This window comes from Mytilus californianus, unplaced genomic scaffold (genome assembly GCF_021869535.1).
Source record: "Mytilus californianus isolate M0D057914Y unplaced genomic scaffold, xbMytCali1.0.p SCAF_5, whole genome shotgun sequence".
Lineage (NCBI taxonomy): Eukaryota > Metazoa > Mollusca > Bivalvia > Mytilida > Mytilidae > Mytilus > Mytilus californianus.
The window spans coordinates 61910738-61932434 of record NW_026262701.1 but is presented as its reverse complement, the minus strand read 5'-3'; the positions used below and the strand labels follow the sequence as shown (position 1 = coordinate 61932434).

The 21697-nt window shown below is 31.2% G+C and overlaps 1 protein-coding gene across 3 annotated transcripts in view; it reads right to left on the bottom strand.

The window, feature by feature from the left end:
- Nucleotides 1-946: 946 nt before the first annotated feature.
- Nucleotides 947-21697, bottom strand: part of LOC127701178 (persulfide dioxygenase ETHE1, mitochondrial-like) — a 29181-nt gene continuing 8430 nt past the window's right edge. For 2 of the 3 annotated variants that reach the window (XM_052205006.1, XM_052205008.1), the window contains exons 2-7: nucleotides 19732-19876; nucleotides 15092-15277; nucleotides 13903-13995; nucleotides 9872-9961; nucleotides 8851-8967; nucleotides 947-2986 (exon numbers count right to left, since the gene is read on the bottom strand). In XM_052205006.1, coding sequence (XP_052060966.1) covers nucleotides 2934-2986; nucleotides 8851-8967; nucleotides 9872-9961; nucleotides 13903-13995; nucleotides 15092-15277; nucleotides 19732-19876 — 684 coding nt within the window. In that variant the 3' untranslated portion in view covers nucleotides 947-2933. Of the gene's footprint in view, nucleotides 2987-8850; nucleotides 8968-9871; nucleotides 9962-13902; nucleotides 13996-15091; nucleotides 15278-19731; nucleotides 19877-20876; nucleotides 20926-21697 lie in introns of all 3 variants that reach the window. The other variant, XM_052205009.1, reaches the window with a different exon arrangement.

Genomic DNA, 21697 nt, shown 5'->3' with positions numbered 1-21697 from the left:
CAAAAAATTACAAATTAAATGAAAAAAACAATTTTCAAAATATTATTAATCATTAATACAATGTCTTTATAAAATCTATAAAACTTATAACTTTTATTATTTTTCAAAATATCTAGTAATGAACATTAAATTTCAAACTATATTTATACACAATTTCTTCTCTAAAAATAGAATTTATGCTGTACCTATTTTTAACCATGAATCTACTTACAATTGCAATACAGCTCTGATTTTAGATTGTGATTAAATATTTGACATAGCATAGGTTTCTGGCACAGAATGAATGTGGTCTAAAAACCTTAAAAAATTTGAAATTAAGATATTTATCTATTATGGTCCAATATCCAAAATCTAAATACATGTTTAGATTCAGCATATCAAAGAACCCATTGAATTCAATTTTTGTTAAAATCAAACTAAGTTTAATTTTGGTCCTTTAGACCTCAATGGTGACCAATTAAAAAACGGGGTCCAAAATCCAAAATCTAAATACACAGTTAGATTCAGCATATTAAAGAATCCCAAGAATCAAAGACTTTGAATTTTGTTTTGTTTTTGGCCCCTAATTCGTAAATGGTTTGGGCCATAGCCCCTAAAATCAATTCCAACCTTCCTTTTGAGGTGTGGAACCTTGTGGTACAATTTCATAATTATCCATACTCTTATACACAAGTTATTGTCCTGAAACAAGAAAATTGCTTGTTTTTGGCCCCTTTTTGTTCCCTAATTCCTAAACCGTTAGGACAAAAAACCCCAAAATCAAGCCTAACCTTCTTTTTGTGGTATGAAACCTTGTGGTACAATTTCATAGAGATCTTCACACTTATAATCAATTTATAGTCTGGAAACCAAATGTCTTCAGACAACAACAACGTCATAACATTTTACGACCGCAAAAATTTGCAGTCATATAAAATTCTTTTTGTCTTGAGGAACAACAAATAGATAAAAAAGTAAAACATTTATTATCATGTTATAAAAACAAGATAAAAATAGTAACATGTATAATATTTTGTTCAGATGAATGTAATATAAGGTGATTGCAGGGAATTGCAATTTGATATACCTTAGTTTATTCTATTAGGTCACCCTTGTATCCCTCACCTAATACTAGAAGCTACAAGGAGCCTGTATTGTGCACCATGAATAGGTTGCACAAATATCAATTGAAGGTAAACATCATTTAATTTTTAGAGTTAATTAAATTAGTTCCATATGTTTATGATTTGAATAACACTTGTAAAATGTCAACAATGTTAAATATTTATTGATGTTTGTGCATCCCAGTATCTACTCTATACACATATTAATGACTAACATAAACATATAAACCTTTAGGCAGTTGAATTGGCACCTAAAACAAAACAAAAACTTTTTCAGAAGCCCAACTGAAAGAATTATAACAGGGCTTTAACTATCCCCAGCCCCACCACCTTTGAAAAAAAAAAGGAAAATAAGACAGTCTTGGTACATTCACGCCAAAACTGCAAATGAGGAAAAATAAACATGTTTAATGCAATCATCTGAACCATTTAAGTAAGTAAGAGCAATTTTTTTTGGAACCCAGAAAATTGGGCTTGGGTAACTATTGAATTACCAGTCTAAGAAAGCAATTGGCCCATTATTCAGATTTTTTTTTAATGTTTTGTCAAATAATCTGGGTTTCAGAAATAGTGGAAGCATCGGTTGAAGGCAGTTGGGTTCATGAGCCATACTATGGTATCTTAGGAACAACAAACTTTCTATTACCCTAATAAGCAGTCAATAAGAGTATAGTGCGATATCTGAAGCAGAGTAGAAAACTTTAATTTTTAAAGTCAATACAAGTAACTTAAAACTATGACAATAATAACAAACAAGTACGTATACTTAAAGTCCAGTCTAAAAATATGCAGTTTGTATTTATTGCTCAAAATAAAACTATATACTGGAAATAAGATTAATGTTTACTGAAAACCATTAAAGATAAACATTAGTTTTAAACCCAAGGCTTACTAAAATCTTTCCATTTATGTTTTATTTATAGTAGTAGTTCCATGTTGGTTTGCAGGCATGTATATTAGAATTTACTTTGGAACTACACACCATACAGATTTTTGTTGTCAAGTTTAACTGCAATTTCACAAGTGGTATTAGATTTTATTCTAAAATTAAAAATAGTTTATGTTGTACAGCTCATACTTGCCCTTAAGATAAAGGAAGCTAAAAATGTTGATTAAATAATTTATCTGTCATTGTCTGTCCTATTCCAACTATTTTTGGAAGAAAAATATGATTTTTTTTCAGAAATACAATGAAATCATTTATCTGGATACAAAAACATGTCATATTTGTCTTAATTAGACATGAATCATCCCACGGATGCTTCCTTTCAGTAATAAATCCAGTGATGACTGTAACTAACCAACCTAGAGGTTGCCATTACTATAACTGTAAATAAAACTGGAGTAAAATAACAATTTTTATCATTTTTACTACAGTTGCACATTTAATCATTTTTACTACAGTTGCACATTCAATGAGGATCAAATATTGGTCATTCTTCTTGCTTGAAATCCTATCTGTAAGACTATAGTTACTCTAGTTTCATGTGATAAGCAAGTCAACAGTCCATTCTGGTACCATCTCACTTGATAATATGATTAAAATATATCTTAATTAACTTGTCTTAATTAAACAAAACATGGTCTGTATCTTCACAAAGGTGTTTTTACATTGTATATTGGATGAAGACATGTATATTATAAGAGACAGCCTTTCATGACTGAACATAGTTTTACATTATTGGGACTATAAAAGATAAAAATTTCACATGGATGCCATGCAAGCAATACTGATTCCTTGGAGTCAAAAACACCAGCCACAGCAATAGTTCACAAAGACTCTTGGTTATAAACTACAGAAATTTTAGTGCAAGTCAATCATAGTCTTGTTCAGCTTTGAAGATCTTGCAGTCCACAAACCATATTTGCAGGTAAAGCTTTATCTGGAAAAAATAAGCAACACAGTTTACTTTTGATATTACATTTTGAACCAAAACTAGTTTGAGATAAATGCACTGTTTGCTTGAACAATCTCTATGCTGACTATACTGTATGGCTTTTGCTAATTTTTGAAGGCTGTACGATGACCTATAGTTGCTTACATACAGATCATTTGGACGAGTTGTGTCATTGGCAAAAATACCACATCTCCTTAATTTTATAACAATAATATTTAGAATTAGGTAATCTACTGTAAAAATACCTTTTTCAGGGGTGTATTTATTTTCACTAATTTTGCAAAACTAAATACAAGCAAATACATATGCAGCTTACATGCATATCAAAACCATTGATTAAAAATGAACGTATACATCTGAACATGCATGTTTACCTTGTTTACCTTGTTTACCTTGCATAACCAAAATTGAACTGTGAAACTGTTAAAACGTCATCAGTGATACATACAGAAAACCAATTAAAAGGTAACAAATAATGCTCCAAAGCCTGAGACTACTATAACCAAGTAGTTTCAGCCCAAGCCAAATATGACAGCTTTTTTGTGTAACTTAACAACTTAATCAGATAATAACCTATAAAGAACAGATGACTGTTATAATGATTGAATAATCCTAGTTAATTTAATTTCGTATTGTTAATCAAATGAAGACCTAATTAATGAACATTTGAATATTTTAAGTCTGTTATTTAAGTTTTGATAGTTTTGGAGATACCACGAAATTAAATAAATGTGAATTCATCAGTGAAAAAAAATAAGTGCACACGAAAAAAGTACAAACCAGTATACAGTAACTCCACAAAAAAGGCCAAAGAAAAATATCAGATTATGGAAAACTTATGTACATTAATGTTATCATAATTTTGTTCAAAATTTATTTTTAGAATACTGTGGATTCATTTATTTTCGTGGGTACCAATTTTCGTGGATTGAGGAAAACTTCCATATTTGTGGATATTTGATTTCGTGGTTTTGCTTTAGTCAGCATATTTTTATATGAAACATTTGTAATTCGTTGAACATTTAAATTCGTGGTTTCCCTGTACCCACGAAATCCACGAAAATTGGTATCCAACAAATAATAATGAATCCACAGTATGCAGGGAAATTTATGGGGGTAAAATGGGATTAAAACCGTTATCAAGCTACAATGAACAAATCAAAAATAAAACATGTGAAAAAACCTGATATACTGTAGTTTTCCATAAAATTGGTCCTAAATCATCATGTACAGGCATTTATTAGGGGTCAGTTGATAGATGAGTCATATGAGTATGTTTGTAGATCTTGAATGGCTGATCCTTAATTATGTTTACACTTTCTGTCTATTTATTATACTTTTCAAGACAATAAATGAAGACGAAATGGTAAAAGATTTTCCCTAAGTGGCAATTACTCCTATAACAAATCTTCCTATTATTTTGGTAGAAATTGAAGAAGTAGATCTTGCCATTTGAGCATTTTTGCTCTCCTCTTATATCTATCAGTATCTTTAAACTTTTGAATAAATAAAAACAAAAATTGTATTTGTTGAAAACAATTTTCCATAAGACAAAATGATATAAATGTTTTCATTTAAATAAACAGTCTTACAAATAAAATTGCAATTTCATATAAAAACTTGTTAATTTCAGTAAAAATCAATACCAAATAATTGATAATCCTTGATGATTGGCCTTAAACTCTTACAATGTGAAAGCTGATAAAATCTTGATCCATTCCTATTTACTGTAAGGGTATTTCTTCTCAATAGAAAACAATGGCTGTGTCAAGAAAATATAATGTTGTGTCTTTCTTTGACTATAAAAGTGATTAACAATTAGGTGTCATAAAATTGTTTAAAACATTTAAGGTAGATTTACTGTTTATTGCCATCTTGGATTGTAAAATAGCAGTACACAATTGGTCTACTTCTTTGCTTGAATCTGCAAATTTTTTAGACAGATTGGCAATTAATGTGTAAGACTGTTTATCTAAATTAAGAAAAATAAGTAATTTATTGTATTATTTATACTATTTTTACAAATACTAAATATTTGTTTTTGTTTGAATAAATTTTTCAAATAAGACATTTGAGGGGAGATAACACTTATTAGTAATAGTAAAATTTTTATAAAGAAATATTAATGAAATTTTGATTTTTTACTTGTAGCAAGAAAACAAGTTTGGTGCATGGCTTCCAAAACAGTCGTATTGTCCGGACTTGACCGTTAAATCATATTTTTGACTTGATGTGCCGAGCCTGAAACGGACATATAACGATGGTTTGCCATTTTAACATAATTCAGAAAAAATTGAAGTTTATGCGATCTTTTTGACCTGACCTTTTGCCTTACACAACCACACATTTTCGGTTATAAAAGTGACATGATGAATAAGTACTATCAAAACAAACCCAACTTTAAAACCTTCTTATTACAATCAATGTTAATTAGTTGTCTGACAGCTAAAATTAATTTACCTGTTCAGGCAACAGGTAAACTATTTTGTACCGGACATTGATTGTCTATCTAAATTTCAGCAGTTTGTGTCTAATTAATTTAGTCAAAAAGATTTAGATTATCAGACAGGAATACCTATATAAATATGATTTGATAAAAATTTAAAAAGTAGTAATAAAGGTTTTAAGCGAAAAAATCTTCAGAACAACATTGTTTGAACTATACCCCGTTCACACTATGCCTTTTTAAACTGGGTTCGACTAGAATTAGTTAATCCGGGTAAAATTTAGGTCGTGTGAACGCCTTAACTTGGGGCGAATTCAGATTAAAATTACCCCTCATTTTAGGTGGAGTTTATGTGGGTCGAACCCGGGTTTATTACCTCGCTTCTATATGTGAACACAAAGTGAAGTTAATGTGAGGTTGTTGCTATGGTGACATATGACATTTGCTTAAATAGGTCTTCAATGTACAACGTAATTATTGTGTGACGTCACATATCGAATGACGTCATATTTTGACAGAGCTATACCGAAGTTACTGGGTCACGAACTATTACCATATTAAATAAGAGGCAGCAAGAGGGATATAAGTGTATTTAGCTATGCTGAAATACCTGCATAATGTCAAATGATGAAACCTATAAGATTTCCGTCGCATTTTTTTTTGGGGGGGAGGAATGGGTGCAATTTGGATAATTAATTTTGTGATTAAAAAAAAAGGTAAATATGTACAGTGGACAGAGGGGGGTTACAAATTTGGCGCTTAAATGTTGAGAGGGAAAATCTTTGTTAATGTACACAGATTTTAAGTATCGGTCTCTGGTCTGTGTTTTACCATTGTAAAGTCAACATCCTGTATTAGAAAAATGTACTTTTTAAAAATGAAAGTACAGTTTTTGACAGCGTAATTTTGCATAAATAAAGAGTTTAAGGCAGATATTAGTACGCTGATGTTGCACACTTCGAATGATGCACTGTCAATTTAACAGTTTACGTCAGAACATAGATTTATATCAAAAGTCAAGATTAATATTGTTTTTAAGTCAATCATTGTTTATATGATGCTCAGCTGATTACCATGACTGTCTTTTGTTACTAAGTCTTAAGAGATTAAAATTGGGAAAAAACAAAAAATGTCCGGCTGGCTTAACATTTTTTGGAAGCCTGGTTTGGTGACACCATTTTTTTCTTTTTTCTTTTCTTTAAGCATATTATAAACCTATATTCCCATATTTTATTTCAAAATTCTATCTCATAGATTTCTTTTTAGTCACATTTTTTTTTTTCATGAATTGGGCAATTTTGCATGACTTAAAGCTTGAAAAATAGCACTTTGACCCATTCTTTTTATTATATTTTTGAAAAAAAGCATGGCAAAGAATAAATGTGACTGAAAAACTTGAAATTGGACTTTTACCTATCATGACCCAATTTCCAAAATCTAAATACACGGTTAGATTCAGCATATCAAAGAATCCCAAGAATTCATTTTTTTTTAGTTCAAACAAAGTTTAATTTCGGACCCTTTGGATATCAATGTGGACCATTTTGATAAAGGGGCCCAAAATCCAAAATCTAAATACATTGTTAGATTCAGCATATCAAAGAACCACATATATTCAGTTTTTGTTGAAATCAAACAAAGTTTAATTTTGGATCCCGATTTAGACCAAATGAAAACTGAAATCAAAAATCTAAATACATGCTTAGATTCAGTTTAGCAAAGAACCACTTGAATTCATTTTTCCATAAAATCAAAATAAATTTAATTTTGGACTATGTGGACCAATTTGAAAACTGGTCCCAAAATCAAAAATTTAAAATACACAGTTAGATTCAGCATGCCAAAGAACCCAAAGAAGTCAATTTTTTTTTAAAATCAAACAAAGTATAATTTTGGACCCTTTGGGCCTTAATGTGGACCAATTTGAAAGAAGGCCCAAATTTGAAATCTAAATACATGCTTAGATTCAGCATATCAAAGAACACCAATAATTCAATTTTTGAAGAAATCAAACAAAGTTTTATTTTGGACCCTTTAAACCTTAATATGGATCAATTCAAAAACAGACCCAAAATCCAAATTAAAAATACCCAATTGAATTCAGCATTTTCAAGAACCTCAATGCAAGAATTCAAGACTTTGAATTAAACCCCATTGAAATTGCTAAAGAAATAAGCAATTTATACAAAGTATTACAAAAGAATTATTTTTGGCCCCTTTTAACTAAACCATTAAGGTCATAACCCCTAAAATCAATCCAAACTTTATTTTATGATATAACACCTTGTGGCACAATTAAATAGCAATAAATAGACTTATACTCAAGTTATTGTCCAGAAGCCAGAAAATCCTAGTTTTTTGGCCCCTAATTATTAAACAGATTGGACCATGACCCCCCAAAAATCAATCAAAACTATCCTTAATTATTAAACAGATTGGACCATGACCCCCCAAAAATCAATCAAAACTTTCCTTAAGTATGGAACCCTGTGGTAAAATTTCATAGAGATCTATACTCTTATACACAAATCATTGTCCTGAAACATGAAAAATGCTTGTTTTTGGCCCCTTTTTGGTCCCTAATTACTAAACAGCTACAACAATAACCCCCAAAAATAAATCCCAACCTTCCTATTGTTATATGGAACCTTGTGCTAAAATTTAAGAGATCCATGCACTTATACTCAAGTTATTGTCTGTGAACCAGACAAATAATTGTTTTTGTTAGGCCCTTTTTGGCCCATAATTCCTAATCAGCTATGACAATAACCCCCAAAATTAATCCCAACCTTCCTATTGTGGTGTGGAACCTTGTGCTAAAATTTAACTGAGATATATACACTTATACTCAAGTTATTGTCTTAAAACCAGACAAATAATTGTTTTAGGCCCCATTCTGGCCCCTAATAACAAAACAGCTACGACAATAACCCCAAAAATCAATCCCAACCCTCCTATTGTGGTATGGAACCTTGTGCTAAAGTTTCATACAGATCCATACACTTATACTAAAGTTATTGTCTGCGAACCAATTTATTTTCTATGAACCAGTAAAACTGACCTTTTTTGGCCCCTAATTACAAAACTGCTAAGACAATAGCCCCCAAAAATAATCCCAACCATCCTTTAGCAGTATGGAACCTTGTTCTAAAATTTCATAGAGATCCATGCACTTATACTCAAGTTATTGTCTGCAAACCAAAATGTCTTCAGACGCAGACGCAGACAACACCATAACATAATATGTACGCAAGTTGTATAAAAAAAATCTATCTGAAGAAATATATACCGATGATCCACCTTAAATCTATTGACTCACCCTGAAACTGCTGGACACTAAAGAACCAACAACTAATTAATAAATATTTTGACAAAAGTAAGTATAAAGCATGAATATTCATACCAATCTGTTTTGGATATGGAAGGTTGAGATTCTCCATAATGTTTTTGAACTCTGCTTTTGATTTAGTCAGTCTTGGATTCAATGTTTTTTCTTCTGCCACTGTAGTTACTGTTTGTCCTGACAAAATACCAATAAGAAGATTATGAACTATTAATGTATACATAGAGATCCAATGCAATGCATATAGAAGTAACAGAAGGGAATATTCTATTTAGTATTTATTTTCTTGTTCAAGCAAAACAATTGAATTCAGATTAGGACTGCTAAAACATGAAATTTACTTGAATTTATGAATTGATGTAATGAAATGCCAGAGGTTTTCCCCTCTTTTTTAAAGCAGGGGTATAATTATTTGATCTCATTTGTGGTAATAAGCATTGTGTATAAGTTTCATAACATTTGGTTGAGGTAAACTTAAGTTAGAGAACGGAATTGAAAAATGCCTTTGACTCAGTGACCTCAATATCAAAAGGGATCTTCCTCTTATTGTATGCCAACATATATCCAAGCAAGGTTGCAATCTGACATCATATTTGATTTAGAATCCGAAAACCCTTTTTCTGACAAAATTTTGGTACATCTTTATTAACTATGATCATGACCTTGCACCTCAAAATCAATAGGGATCTTCCTCTCATTATATGAGGGTCTGGATGGGGTGGGAGGTCCTTCGTTTCTGCATTCTTTAAATTTTTAGGCCATTTTTCTCTATTCTTTATACTTTAGCAACCATTCTCTTTTCTTTATTTTTTTGGTCTATTCTTTATTTCTTTGGTCCTTTATTCTATATTTTCCCCATTATTCTCTATTCTGTAAACCCCATCCAAACCCTCTTATATGTGACCATATATCCAAATAAGGTTGCAATCTGATATATATATATATTTGAGGCAGCATCCTGAAATCAAAATGAATGACAAACTGACTGTGTATGATAAATCATATAGATATGATAAATCACCAATGTACAACTACAGTCTACAATTAAGCAGATCTTGCAATTCAAAAGCTTCTACAATACCTGTATAATCATGTGCTGGAAACAGGCGAAAGTTAGATGGAAGGCTAAAAATCTGTTTATGAACTGATTCATACAGTGTCTCGGAATTTCCTAAAATATTAAAAACAATAGACGTTGTGTTTCACCAATATAAATGCGATGAGCTTCGCATAAACTTTGAGCGATAGGATTAACTAACATGCTATATATTCATCCATCAAAATGTAGGGTTTTTATTTTTTTCTTCAAATAATTGTTGAAAGATCTAAAGGAGCTTCTACTCATGATTAATAAAAAGTCTATATGAATTTAGTGAAATTAATTAAATTTTCAAATAAATTTACACAATGTGATTTGTTCTCTTCAAACTTTTTGCATCTGATATCAAGATAGGTAAATGAAACATATCTTGATGTCAGAAGTTATTGTATGTCATATCGTTTTTTCGATATTTGGTGTAATTTTCGATTTTCTGTTACATTTATTCACAACTTTTAAAAAGTAGAGACAATTTAGAGCTTGATATATTGTATAAAGACCTGTCAATTGTTGAAGACTGTATGTCAAGGGCTTTATCAGCAGCTAGGTATAGCTCATTTGCATATAATTTGCATGCTTTTGCAAAATATAAAATTCACACACAGAAATGTCTCACTACTTTACTAGTCATGATTAGACTTATAAATGTTGAAAGTCTGTAATATGAAGGTTTTATTACAAGAATCATATAAACTTAACATTATCAATGATCCATAATAATGAGGTCAAGGTTAGTTGAACCATACCAGACATTAATGTACACCTTAAAATCATACCATACACCAAATATAGTTAGCCTATTGCTTATATAGCATCTGAGAAACAGACCTTGTTACATTACAAAAACTGAACATTGACCAATGAACCATGAAAATGAGGTCAAGATCAGAAGAACCCTGCCAGACATCATGTTAACAATGCAATCATTCAATACACCTGGCATGATAACATAACATTGACCAATGAATCATTGACATGAAGTCAAGGTCAGATGAACCCTGTAAGACAAGACATGTACACCTTACAATGATTCTGTACACCTAATATAGAGGCCCTACTGCTTATGCATGGTATCTGAGAAATAGAATCAAACCACAAAAACTTACCATTGTCAAATGAACCATGAAAAAAAGGTCACAGTCAGATGAAACCTGCAAGACAGACATGTACACCATACAACAAATACAGCTGATCTATTGTTTATACTATCTATCTGCGAAACAGACCAAACCACACAAGCCAGTCAGACATGTACACCTTACAATCATTCCATACACCAAGTATAGTCAACCTATTACTTATGGCGAGTAAAAACCATGTATTTCTGAAGAAAAAACTCAGCATGGTAAGCGTAAATAGTGTGTGGACTTAAATAAAAAAATGAGAATCATCCACATCCAATGCATGGTCATATTTCAAACAAAATGCTGATTCAATAAATGCTGTCCCAAGCAATGCACATATTTTATCTGTCCAAGGGCATAAACTAAAATTTTTTTGTTGATCTATACAACTTTTTATAAATATTGTCGAGAAATGAAGCCTTTAGAGCACTCACCATGCAATTTTCATATAATAATTATTTCCAAGGGGCATAAATCTTTTAAAATTTATTGATCAGCACTGATTTTTCGAACTTGACTGAGACATTGCTAATATAAACCCTTGATATAAATTTTTTTATAAATATCTGGCAAGGATTGTAAACGTCAGAGTGCTAACAGTGCAGTTTTCTATAGAATTTACATTTCTAAGGGACATAACTCCTGAAAAAATATTTTATCAGGGCTGATTTTCGAACTTGCTGATATAAATCTTCGATATAAGTTTCATATCAATTCTTTAAGAAATGTAGGCTATAGAGTGCTTACAATGCAATTTTCCATATAATTAGTATTTCCAAGTAGCATTAATCTTTTAAAAATAGTTGATTGGCACTGATTTTTTAACTTGTCTGAGACATTGCTGATATAACCTTTGATGTAAATTTCATAAAAATCTGGCTAGAATTGTACATGTGAGAGCACTTACAGTGCAATTCAACAGAAATTAAAAATTTCCAAGGGGAATAACTCCTTAAAAAGTAGTTGATTGGCATTGATTTTTGAACTTGTCCGAGACATTACTAAATAAACCTTTTATACAAGTTTGATAAAAGTATGACAAGAATTGTACATATGAGAGTGCTTACAATGCAGTTTTCCATATAATTAATATTTCCAAGGGGCATAACTCTTCAAAAAATTGTTGATCAGCACTGATTTTTGAAACAGTCCAAGACATTGCTAATATATATATCTTTGATATAAGATTGATAAAATTCTTGCAAGAATTGTACACTTGAGAGTGCTTACAAGAGTGGATGTACGGACTGAAACCTGGTATTTCTATGTCAAAAATTGTGAAATGGAAATTTAGGAGTACAGGTCGTACAAGTATCAGTGACATGAACAAAACAGAATGATCTAGGAGAGACTATTATAATAACCTTCAATACGTCGCATCATAAAGAATGGCAGATTTTGTCTTTGAATATCAACTTTAATACTGGTTAACTGGTTAGGTAAAAATGTTTGATTGACAAAACTTTTTTTTACCATTTTAAATTACAAACTGTTCAAGCTTTGACAAAGCACAAGCATTGGACAATGTTTATTTAAGATTGAGTGTAAGGTTGAGATGTGTCACATGGTGTGTTACATGTTTCTCCTGTCATATTGACCTTTGACCACAAGCCTTGAAATTATTTAAGAATTAAGCTCTTCCCTAGATAAGCATTGGTAATGGTATCAAACTGGTTTATATTTACATAAACTGTGATCATTTGTTAAAGTGATAAAATCAGACATTAAATAAAAGAAGAATGTGTCCATTGGACACAGATACCCCGCTTGTAAATATGCAAGAGTCAATGTTCTAATCCAAACATACTGACATTTTGTTTTCTTTGAAACTTAATGACATTTATTTCTGTTATTGAATGTGCAAAACAGCAAATTTGGCAATTTTTTCCACAACACAAGAACGATGAAAGTGAAGCCACCCAAATTTGAATTTGATCTGTGTTTGGTGGTAATAAGCATTGTGTACAAGTTTTATAACCTTTGGTTGTTGCAAAGTAAAGAGTGTGGAAACGGCAAATTCAGCAGTTTTTTTCATTTATAAAGGACATAACTCAAGAACCATGAAAGTGAAGCCACTCAAATTTGAACTTGGACGGTGCTTGGTGGTAATAAGCATTGTGTATAAGTTTCATAACATTTGGTTGAGGGAAATTAAAAATAGAGAACAGAAACTAACTTTGGACGTACAGATGGACGGACGTACCGACGTACAGATGGACAAGGGTAAAACTTAAAGCCCCCACGGCCCTGGCAGGGGCATAAAAACTCTAAATTACTTGAAACTTGTTGTTTACAATAAGTGAAACCAAATTTCACCCGTGCCAGGTGCAAATAAATGTATCCCACAATGAGAAGACAATCAGCACTGAGGCAATGTTTTCTTTTCATACTTTGTTGCCAAAAATAGTTTTCCATAGCAATTAATGTCATAAAAATGTAACCAATTCTGTATTTGTCATGAATATGCATCAAGGTATGGTGTTCTTATTAGAATCAAGGAAACAGTGGAATATAATAACAGTTAAAGTGTACAGTACTTAGGTAAATTTAAAACCAAAAGGCATGGCACTGGTTTTTTACAACCTTTTTGGTATATCATGTCATGTCATGATTTCTCATTGCCAAAAGTTGACTACTATGATTTATTAATTAGTTGTTAGCCTAACAACACTTTTGAACAAACGGGCCCAGGAAGCCAAAAAAGGAACATATAAATTTATTTTTTAGACTTTTACATATATTTTCTCTTCATGCTCAACTTGCTGGTTAGCAGCAAAAGAATTATAATGATTCACATCAGCCAGAGGCTTGTTTCAAATTGTAAGATAATAAGAATTAAATTTCTAAAACATCTGGCAACCACAAATATTTTCTAAAATTTGTACAAACCTTCCTGAAAATCTGTTCTCCCACAACCTCTTACTAAAAGGGCATCACCAGTGAATGCCATTCCTTTGTCATGCCATACATAGGTTAAGCAACCTGCAACAGTTTATAATTATATTTTTAAAAACAAGTGTTCATGTAACTTAGAAATTTATTTAAATAAATTTTGAGTAGAAGAAATACAGCTGGTTCACATCTTTATTTATTTCTATTTATATATTATAAACAGGCTATTATTTAAACTTGGAATTATTTTTAATTATGGAATTTGCATAATTTCTTGTGCTTGAAATTTTTAATAAATTCCATGTTTATTCTGTATTATAATGTTTTGAGCGGTGCATAACACTTTCCATACAATGTATTTTGTATAGATAGTGTTGTGCGCCGCACAGTACATTCTATTGAAAATGTGCATTCTTCTTTGTAATAGAAAGTGTTGTGCGCCGCACAGAACATTAAAATACAGAATAAACATGGAATTTATTAAAATTTTCAAGCACAAGAAATTATGCAAATTCCATAATTATAAATAATTCCAAGTTGAAATAATAGCCTGTTTATAGTTTTTAAGATATTAGGCAATAACGCAAAACATTGATAAAAATTGTCATTAAAGGGCAATAACTCTAATAAGTAGTCCCTATATCGACTTATTTGTAGATCTTGTCTTGCTGATCATTTTTTAATTTAAAAGTTTTTGTCTATCTATTAAATTTTATGAGATAATAGGCACAAAAAAAAGTTTAAAATATTTGAAATCAAGCAAAAATATTCTACTTTTGTAATAATATGAGTAATAATAAACTAAGATCACATTAGTTTGTTCATTTAAATGAAAATTTTTATTAGTAAGTTGCATTCCTGCATTGAAATTTGCTGACCTAATTAAAATTCTAGACCTATTGTGTTCTGCTATTTTACAATACAAGATGGTGGAAGACACCTATACCACCCTAAGTTATATATAATTCAAACACTTTAAACCAAACATTTATTCCTTATTATAATACTGACACTGACCATACATAATTTGAACCTTCTTATTCAACATATTCTTGTTTAAACAAACAATTTATTATTTGCCATGTATAATTTAGCATACACTTCAAAGTAAATTGTAAAATTATGACTATTTACTAGTCTTAATATTTCTTACAAAATTTGGTAGACTCTTACTAAATAAACGCACCATTTGTATGACCAGGTGTGCTTCTTACTTCTAAATGAAAAGATCCAAAGTCAATCTTGTCACCATCAGATAACTTGACATCTGCCTTTGCATTGCTGACATTAGATATCATACTTTCACATGTTGGAAGTTTCTTTTTAAGTTCTCCAGATCCTGTCACGTGGTCTGCATGAACATGAGTATTTACTGGGAAAATATCACAATATTACCTGTAGAGTTAGGTTTACCTTAATTCACATACACACACAGAAAATTAACTTGCCCTTCCAAAACAAATATTTCATTTTCCTAAAGAAAAATGTTTTATAAAATCATATAATTCTGAAATATGACATAGGAACCATAAAGGTAGTATGAACCAGTGTTGCTCACCTGGATCTATGCGCATCTTTAACACTGGCCTCTCTCTAACATTAAAGACTAGAATATAATTCATGAGTCATGACATATAATTTTTGTTGATCTTTTTGTTTCGTTGATCATTTTTGCTGTTTACATTTTCTCCCAATTTACAATAAATTTTGCCCAAATTGCAAAAAAAAAATGTGAAAAAAATCCTCATTTAAGGGCAATAACTCCTAAAGGAATCATCTAATGATTTGGTCACATTGGCATTTTTGTAGATCTTCTATGGCTGTTCATTTTGCTGTTCACAACTTCTATATCTATAATAACTTTTGAAATAATTGGCAAAATTTATAAAAAAAATAACTCTAAAATTGCCTTTTATGGGCATACGATACAGAAAAGATCCTCATCGATTTTTCCTTCAGATTTTGACACATAGTCAATTTTGATATACACTATCGAAATATGAAAAGAAAAATATACCTCCATGTCCATGACTTACTTTTCGAGATATATTTCAGCTTGAAATATGCATGTTTTGTGTAAAAATACAATCTCATTTAAAGTACTTTTTTTGATTTTTACAGTTATTCTCCATCTTCAATAGTTTCGACTAAAAAGGGTCAAAATCCTCATTCAAGGGCTAGGATTGGAATGACAATTGAGGTCATGTTTAATTATTTGTAGATTTCATATTGCTTATCATTTTTGTATTTAAAAGTTTCTTTCTATCTACTTATATAATAAACAAGGAATTGTTTGAATCTGGAATAATTTTGAATTCTGGAAAATTGATTATGGTAGAAATGTATGATGAAAACTAACCGTGCATGGCTAAGGTTAGTTAGTTCATACTGAAATATCAGTGAAAGTAAAATTAACCTTAGCCATGCGTGCATGGCTAACCCTGTTTAGTTGGGTTAGTTTTCACCATACTTTTTATATCAATTTTCCAGAATTCAAAATGATTCAAGATTCAAATAATTCCTTGTTTATACAGTTTCTGCAAAAAAAACACACCAGGGAAAACATGATTTATTTATTACTAGTAGTTAGAACTGGATTTAAACTAGCTTTCAGTAACTGTGAGTACTCTTAGATCTTAAGATTGTTCCTTTGTTAGTTATTTTTGTGCCTCATGCCAATCTGATAATAGTATAGCCATTTCAAACCGATTTTAAAAGTTTGTTCATACTCTGCTGTAACACCACTGTCCCAGATTAAAAGGAAAGTATGAGTACTCAAAACATGTTTAAATGTGCCTAGCCCCAAGTCAGTGGTTGTAGTTGGTTGCTGTCTGTAATATTTTTTTGTTTTTGTTTATTGTTGTATCATTAATCAGGCTGTTGGTTATCTCATTTGTCAATGAATTGATTCACACTTTGTCATGATCTGGATCCAAATTATTGTCCCATAAACCAGTTATGTCTGTTTGGGTTTCTCAAACAATTTTGTCAATATGATTAAATTTTCAAACAACTATTATACAAGTGGGAGGTTTAGCTAGCTACAAAATCAGCTTTAACACACCATTTTTTTTTTGGAAAATGTCTGTACCAAGTGAGGAATATGACAGCGGTTATCCATTCGTTCCCTTGGTTGATATACATGAAGTTGAGTATTTGGTTTTGTCAGTTTTCATGCACTTCCTCTTTTTTAGTTTACTTCAGAATTCGTTTTTTGTTTTGTTTGTTAATACTTTTTTTGATATGTTTCAGTTTCTCTTTATCTAATTAGGTTTCCGCAAAAAACACACAAAATGTTAAAAATTGACATTGAAGGGCAATAACTCCTATAAATGCCAACTGATGATTTCGACCATTTTAATTTATTTGTAGAACTTATTTTGATGACTAACTTTAAACAGTTTCACTCGATCTACTAATTTTTTTCAAAATGTACAAAAATTGGTAAAAACAAATCATTCAAATACTTCAGAAGAGAAGATTTTTAAAAAGTTAACTGACGATGGACACCAAGTGCTAGAAAAACCTCACACTTGTCCACTTGGCAAGATGAGCTAAAATTCAAAACATTGTATTTTTATCCATAATACAAAATAGACAGGGCTTGACTTTACATCTACAGCTCTGGCCTTGCGGTCATAAAACTTTCCAGCACGATAATCATACTCAGACTCAGAATTCAACCAATGAAAATACTGGATTTGTCATTTCGAGCACAAATTTTGTACTCCAAGTACTGAGTAAAGTTTTATGACCGAGGGCCCAGGAAGTTAAAATCTACAGTGCTTGACTTTATATTTTCTCAGTTAAGACTTTACATCTCCAGAGCTAGACTTTACATCACCTCCGCTAGATTTTACATCTCCAGCGCTACCCTTTATATCTTCAGAACCCCAAGTTTTATTGGGGAATAGAAATATTGTCACTCTTGGTCTTTTTCCGACTGGCAGTAAAACCTTTGCCAAAATTTTGTTGTGTGGGATTGACAAATTCGCAGCCACGTCTTTAGAATGGGGACGTTAAATCTGATGCCTCATGTAGAGAGAGTGCCATGCTCTTGCACGTTAAGAGCCCTGCAACAATTTTTTGAGGGGTCAGTAGGTGGCCTGTTGTAAGGCTTAATTTGTGTCACTATCCAATTTACCCTCACTTTCCAGCAGCAGTCAAAATTTATCGCCCTTCATCCTACCTTTTTGTATTTATTTTAAATATGTTCTTGTACTGAATATGCATGAACTACTTGCCACTGGATGTTAAGTAACCAACAATCAATTAATTATTTAAATCTTAAGTGCTAGATTTTACATCTCGTTTGCTAGAATTTAAAAATCACAACTCTCTAGTATCTGTATTAGACCAAACAGGGCTACGTACAAAAGTAGTTATGTCAAAACTTGACACAAGATAAAATGACAAAAATTATACAGAAGGTTCATGAATTTTGACTGTCGTATCTGATTGACACTTAGTTGGTTGAAAGTTGAATTCAACAGAAGATCTCAATATTGTTCCAGAATATCATAACATTTTAAAATTCCACAAAATTTATTAATGATTTCAATACACATTTATATCAAATCTATTAAAATTGAAAAAAGGTCCGATTAACCGGTTAGCGTTTTTGGTATTAGATATTTGGTCCATCCGACGGTTAACTGGTTAATCGTTGACAACACTATTTATAACATATTAAGCTTAATAAAAATATTTTTGTAAAGAAATAGAAAAAAACATTTATTATATGTTTATATTGATTTAGAAGAATACCAATATACTGATATATATGTTAATTTTATTGATGATCTTACTGTCATTTATTCAATAAGGGAACGACCATTTAACTTCAAGAGGGGGGTTATGGTTTTTTCCTAAAAAAATATTCTGATCCCCATTTTCATGAAAAAAAATGTTGTGGTCAAGCAGACTTTCTGAATCCAGATTTTCCCCATACCTTATAGTGTTAAATTTTGAAAAAAATAATTTGATTGATAGCATTGAAAAACTAAAAACAAATTCTGACTCATAACCCCCCCCCCCCCCCCCCCCCCCTTTAAAGTTAAATGTCAAAGCTAACTTACTCTGCTGGCCACACTTACCTCTGGGAGAAAAATCATCCCGATGTCATTTTATATTACATTGGTCTAAGTAATAGACAAGACAAGCTTTGATTTAGTTTTTATAGCATGACATTCTCCTATTTAACAAAAAAATTCCAAGACTGACAATAAATTGATGAAAAGTCGACCTATCCCATTTATATTTTTTATATCTTATACCAGAAAGCTAAACAGGAAGGCCAAGTAAAGTTTTTTTTATCACTTAACCATTTGGTTGAGATTTGAAGGTTTAACAGGCATGTCATTAGAAATCTGGACCGACTATTTTCTGCTATCTTATTATCCTAGATGGCGGAGGACCCCTATACTACCTTTCAATGCCAAATTTTGAAATATGTGATGTTTGTCAGAGGGAAATATATATCAACCTACTGAAAACCATCTAAGTCACCAGACCATAATCATGACAGATGACCCAGATGTTTTATTTGTTGTCACAACAATCCCATCTTCCTTTATGACCTTATCCAATTTTACTTTTTATGAGCAACATGACAGGTGACACTAGTGAAGTACTCCCATTTTTTGGTGGGGTCTAGTATTTGGTTTTTGACTGCTCCCTCATATTTATAAAAATGAAACATAAAACAGATTTTACAGATTTCTTTGACTAATGGTTTGCCTCTTATACAATAAATAAGCAATAAGATTTAACAATTTGTATCATTATACCACACCAAGATACAGAAATTGGGTATCATAGTCATACCTGCATATTTGAGTTCAAGTCCGAAATCTTTGATGATTCTTGCATCTCTCTCTACCATCTCTATAACTGGATCAATAATGATAGCTTCCTTGGTGACTGGGTCACCCAAGATATAAGAATATGTAAAGGACTTGTAGTCTAAAAGCTGAAAAAAAATGTGTATTTTTTTTTAATATATATTCATATGAAAAAAAAATTAACATAAAAATAGGAAGTTCACATTCATTGGCATTAGTTGAATTTTAGGACTTCAATTATTTTGTTATAAGGTCAAATATGTCAAAACTAATTGTGTTTTACCACATAAATTACTCTCAGTACAGACAAAACAGTGCAACTGGAAAAGTTTTTAAGCTTTTTAAAGACCTAGATAATAAAGTTAAATGCATTTGTGTAAATAAAAACTTTCCTGGATTTTGATGTGCCATTTTGTCATTGCTACAAAAGATGTCAATTTATATATCTAAGTCCTGCCAAGCCTTAATTCTTTTCCACTTACACAGATTTATCTGTAAATAAATTTCATGGAGTAAACACAGCATTTTTTCACCTAAGGTTTAATGATTAACCTAAAGTTTACCTCATACATTTGTCAATTTGTCATACTAAACAAGGAACAGGTCAGCTTAAGGACAACTGGTGTCCATAGGAATACCAGCGGACTGTTATAATCTCCATCAAACAAAGAAAATATATATGTTCTCAATAAAAAAAATTAGCATCTTTGATAAGTCAGTTTCAGAGTACTTTTTATCGGAGCATTTGTCTTAAAATGTATGACTTCATAATACAAAGATATTTATATCTAAGGAAGCGATCCTTTCACTTGAAACTTGAAAAGTTTGACTAATTCTTTCAGTCTTTAAATTTCAAATAAGAAATGCTAGTGTTGAGGTTGGAGAAGTCCAAAGATAATTACTGGGTATTGCAGAAGAACAGGAATTTTGATTGTATTTATTCCAACAGATCTTCACAATTATTCCTAGAATCAACGACTGATCGACACATTATCCATATAGAAGGAAGCTTGAAAGTAACCATGAAGCCCTCTTTTGAGTGCTGATAGAACATAGATGTTTTTTGCAAATAGGGTTCATGGAGCTTTTGGCAAATCCAGTTATTAGGTTGCTTGTAAGGACACTTACCAGTATGTAAGTTGAGTATCCAGTGGAAGATCCATGTCTTCATCTTTGACTGAAATTCCAAAGGAACATAAAACAGACCTATGATTGTGAAGGATTCCTCTTAAACAAGAGTAATTGGCTCATATGTAAAACTAGATTATCTTTTACTAACACATGGATGACCTCCCATAAAAAAACTACATGAAAAATGCTGGTCACTTTGACTTAAATGTTGACCACCATTGTACTTTACAAATAGACTTTGGTGCTGAAATATTGATACAATACTGTACCTTAAGTTTCTTACAAATTGAGCACAGGATCCTAAAACAAAACTCACCAAAGTCACCCTGGTGTGAAATGTGTCATAGTTACCAAACTGATGTTCTGCTATAGTGTTGCACTATACATTAGGACTGCAAGGGAAACTTAAATATCACTGACTTAAATGCATAAAACATTGTATTGCCATAAGTCATTGTAAGTTTGAATGTTCTTGAGAAATGGAATGTACAAAAGAAAAACTCCCCATTAGTTACTCAAATGAGATATTGGCGGGAAAAAATACCAAAATGTTGCTGACCCATCTTGAAACAAGTCAAGATTGCTGACCCAACCAATTCCCAAAACTGCCCGTCAGAAGTCCGAGCAATTTTGGGTTATGTCCCCAACCAGTCCTAAAATCAGGAAGTTGGAAGTCAGAGCAATCTCAGACTATCTTGTAATATGATGATGATAGTAATGTTTTATCATATAAATATGTGGCTATCTGTATCAAAGAATTCTGAGAAATGGACCAATATGTAAAACTTACTTACAATAAAATGATTGTTGTTTCAAAC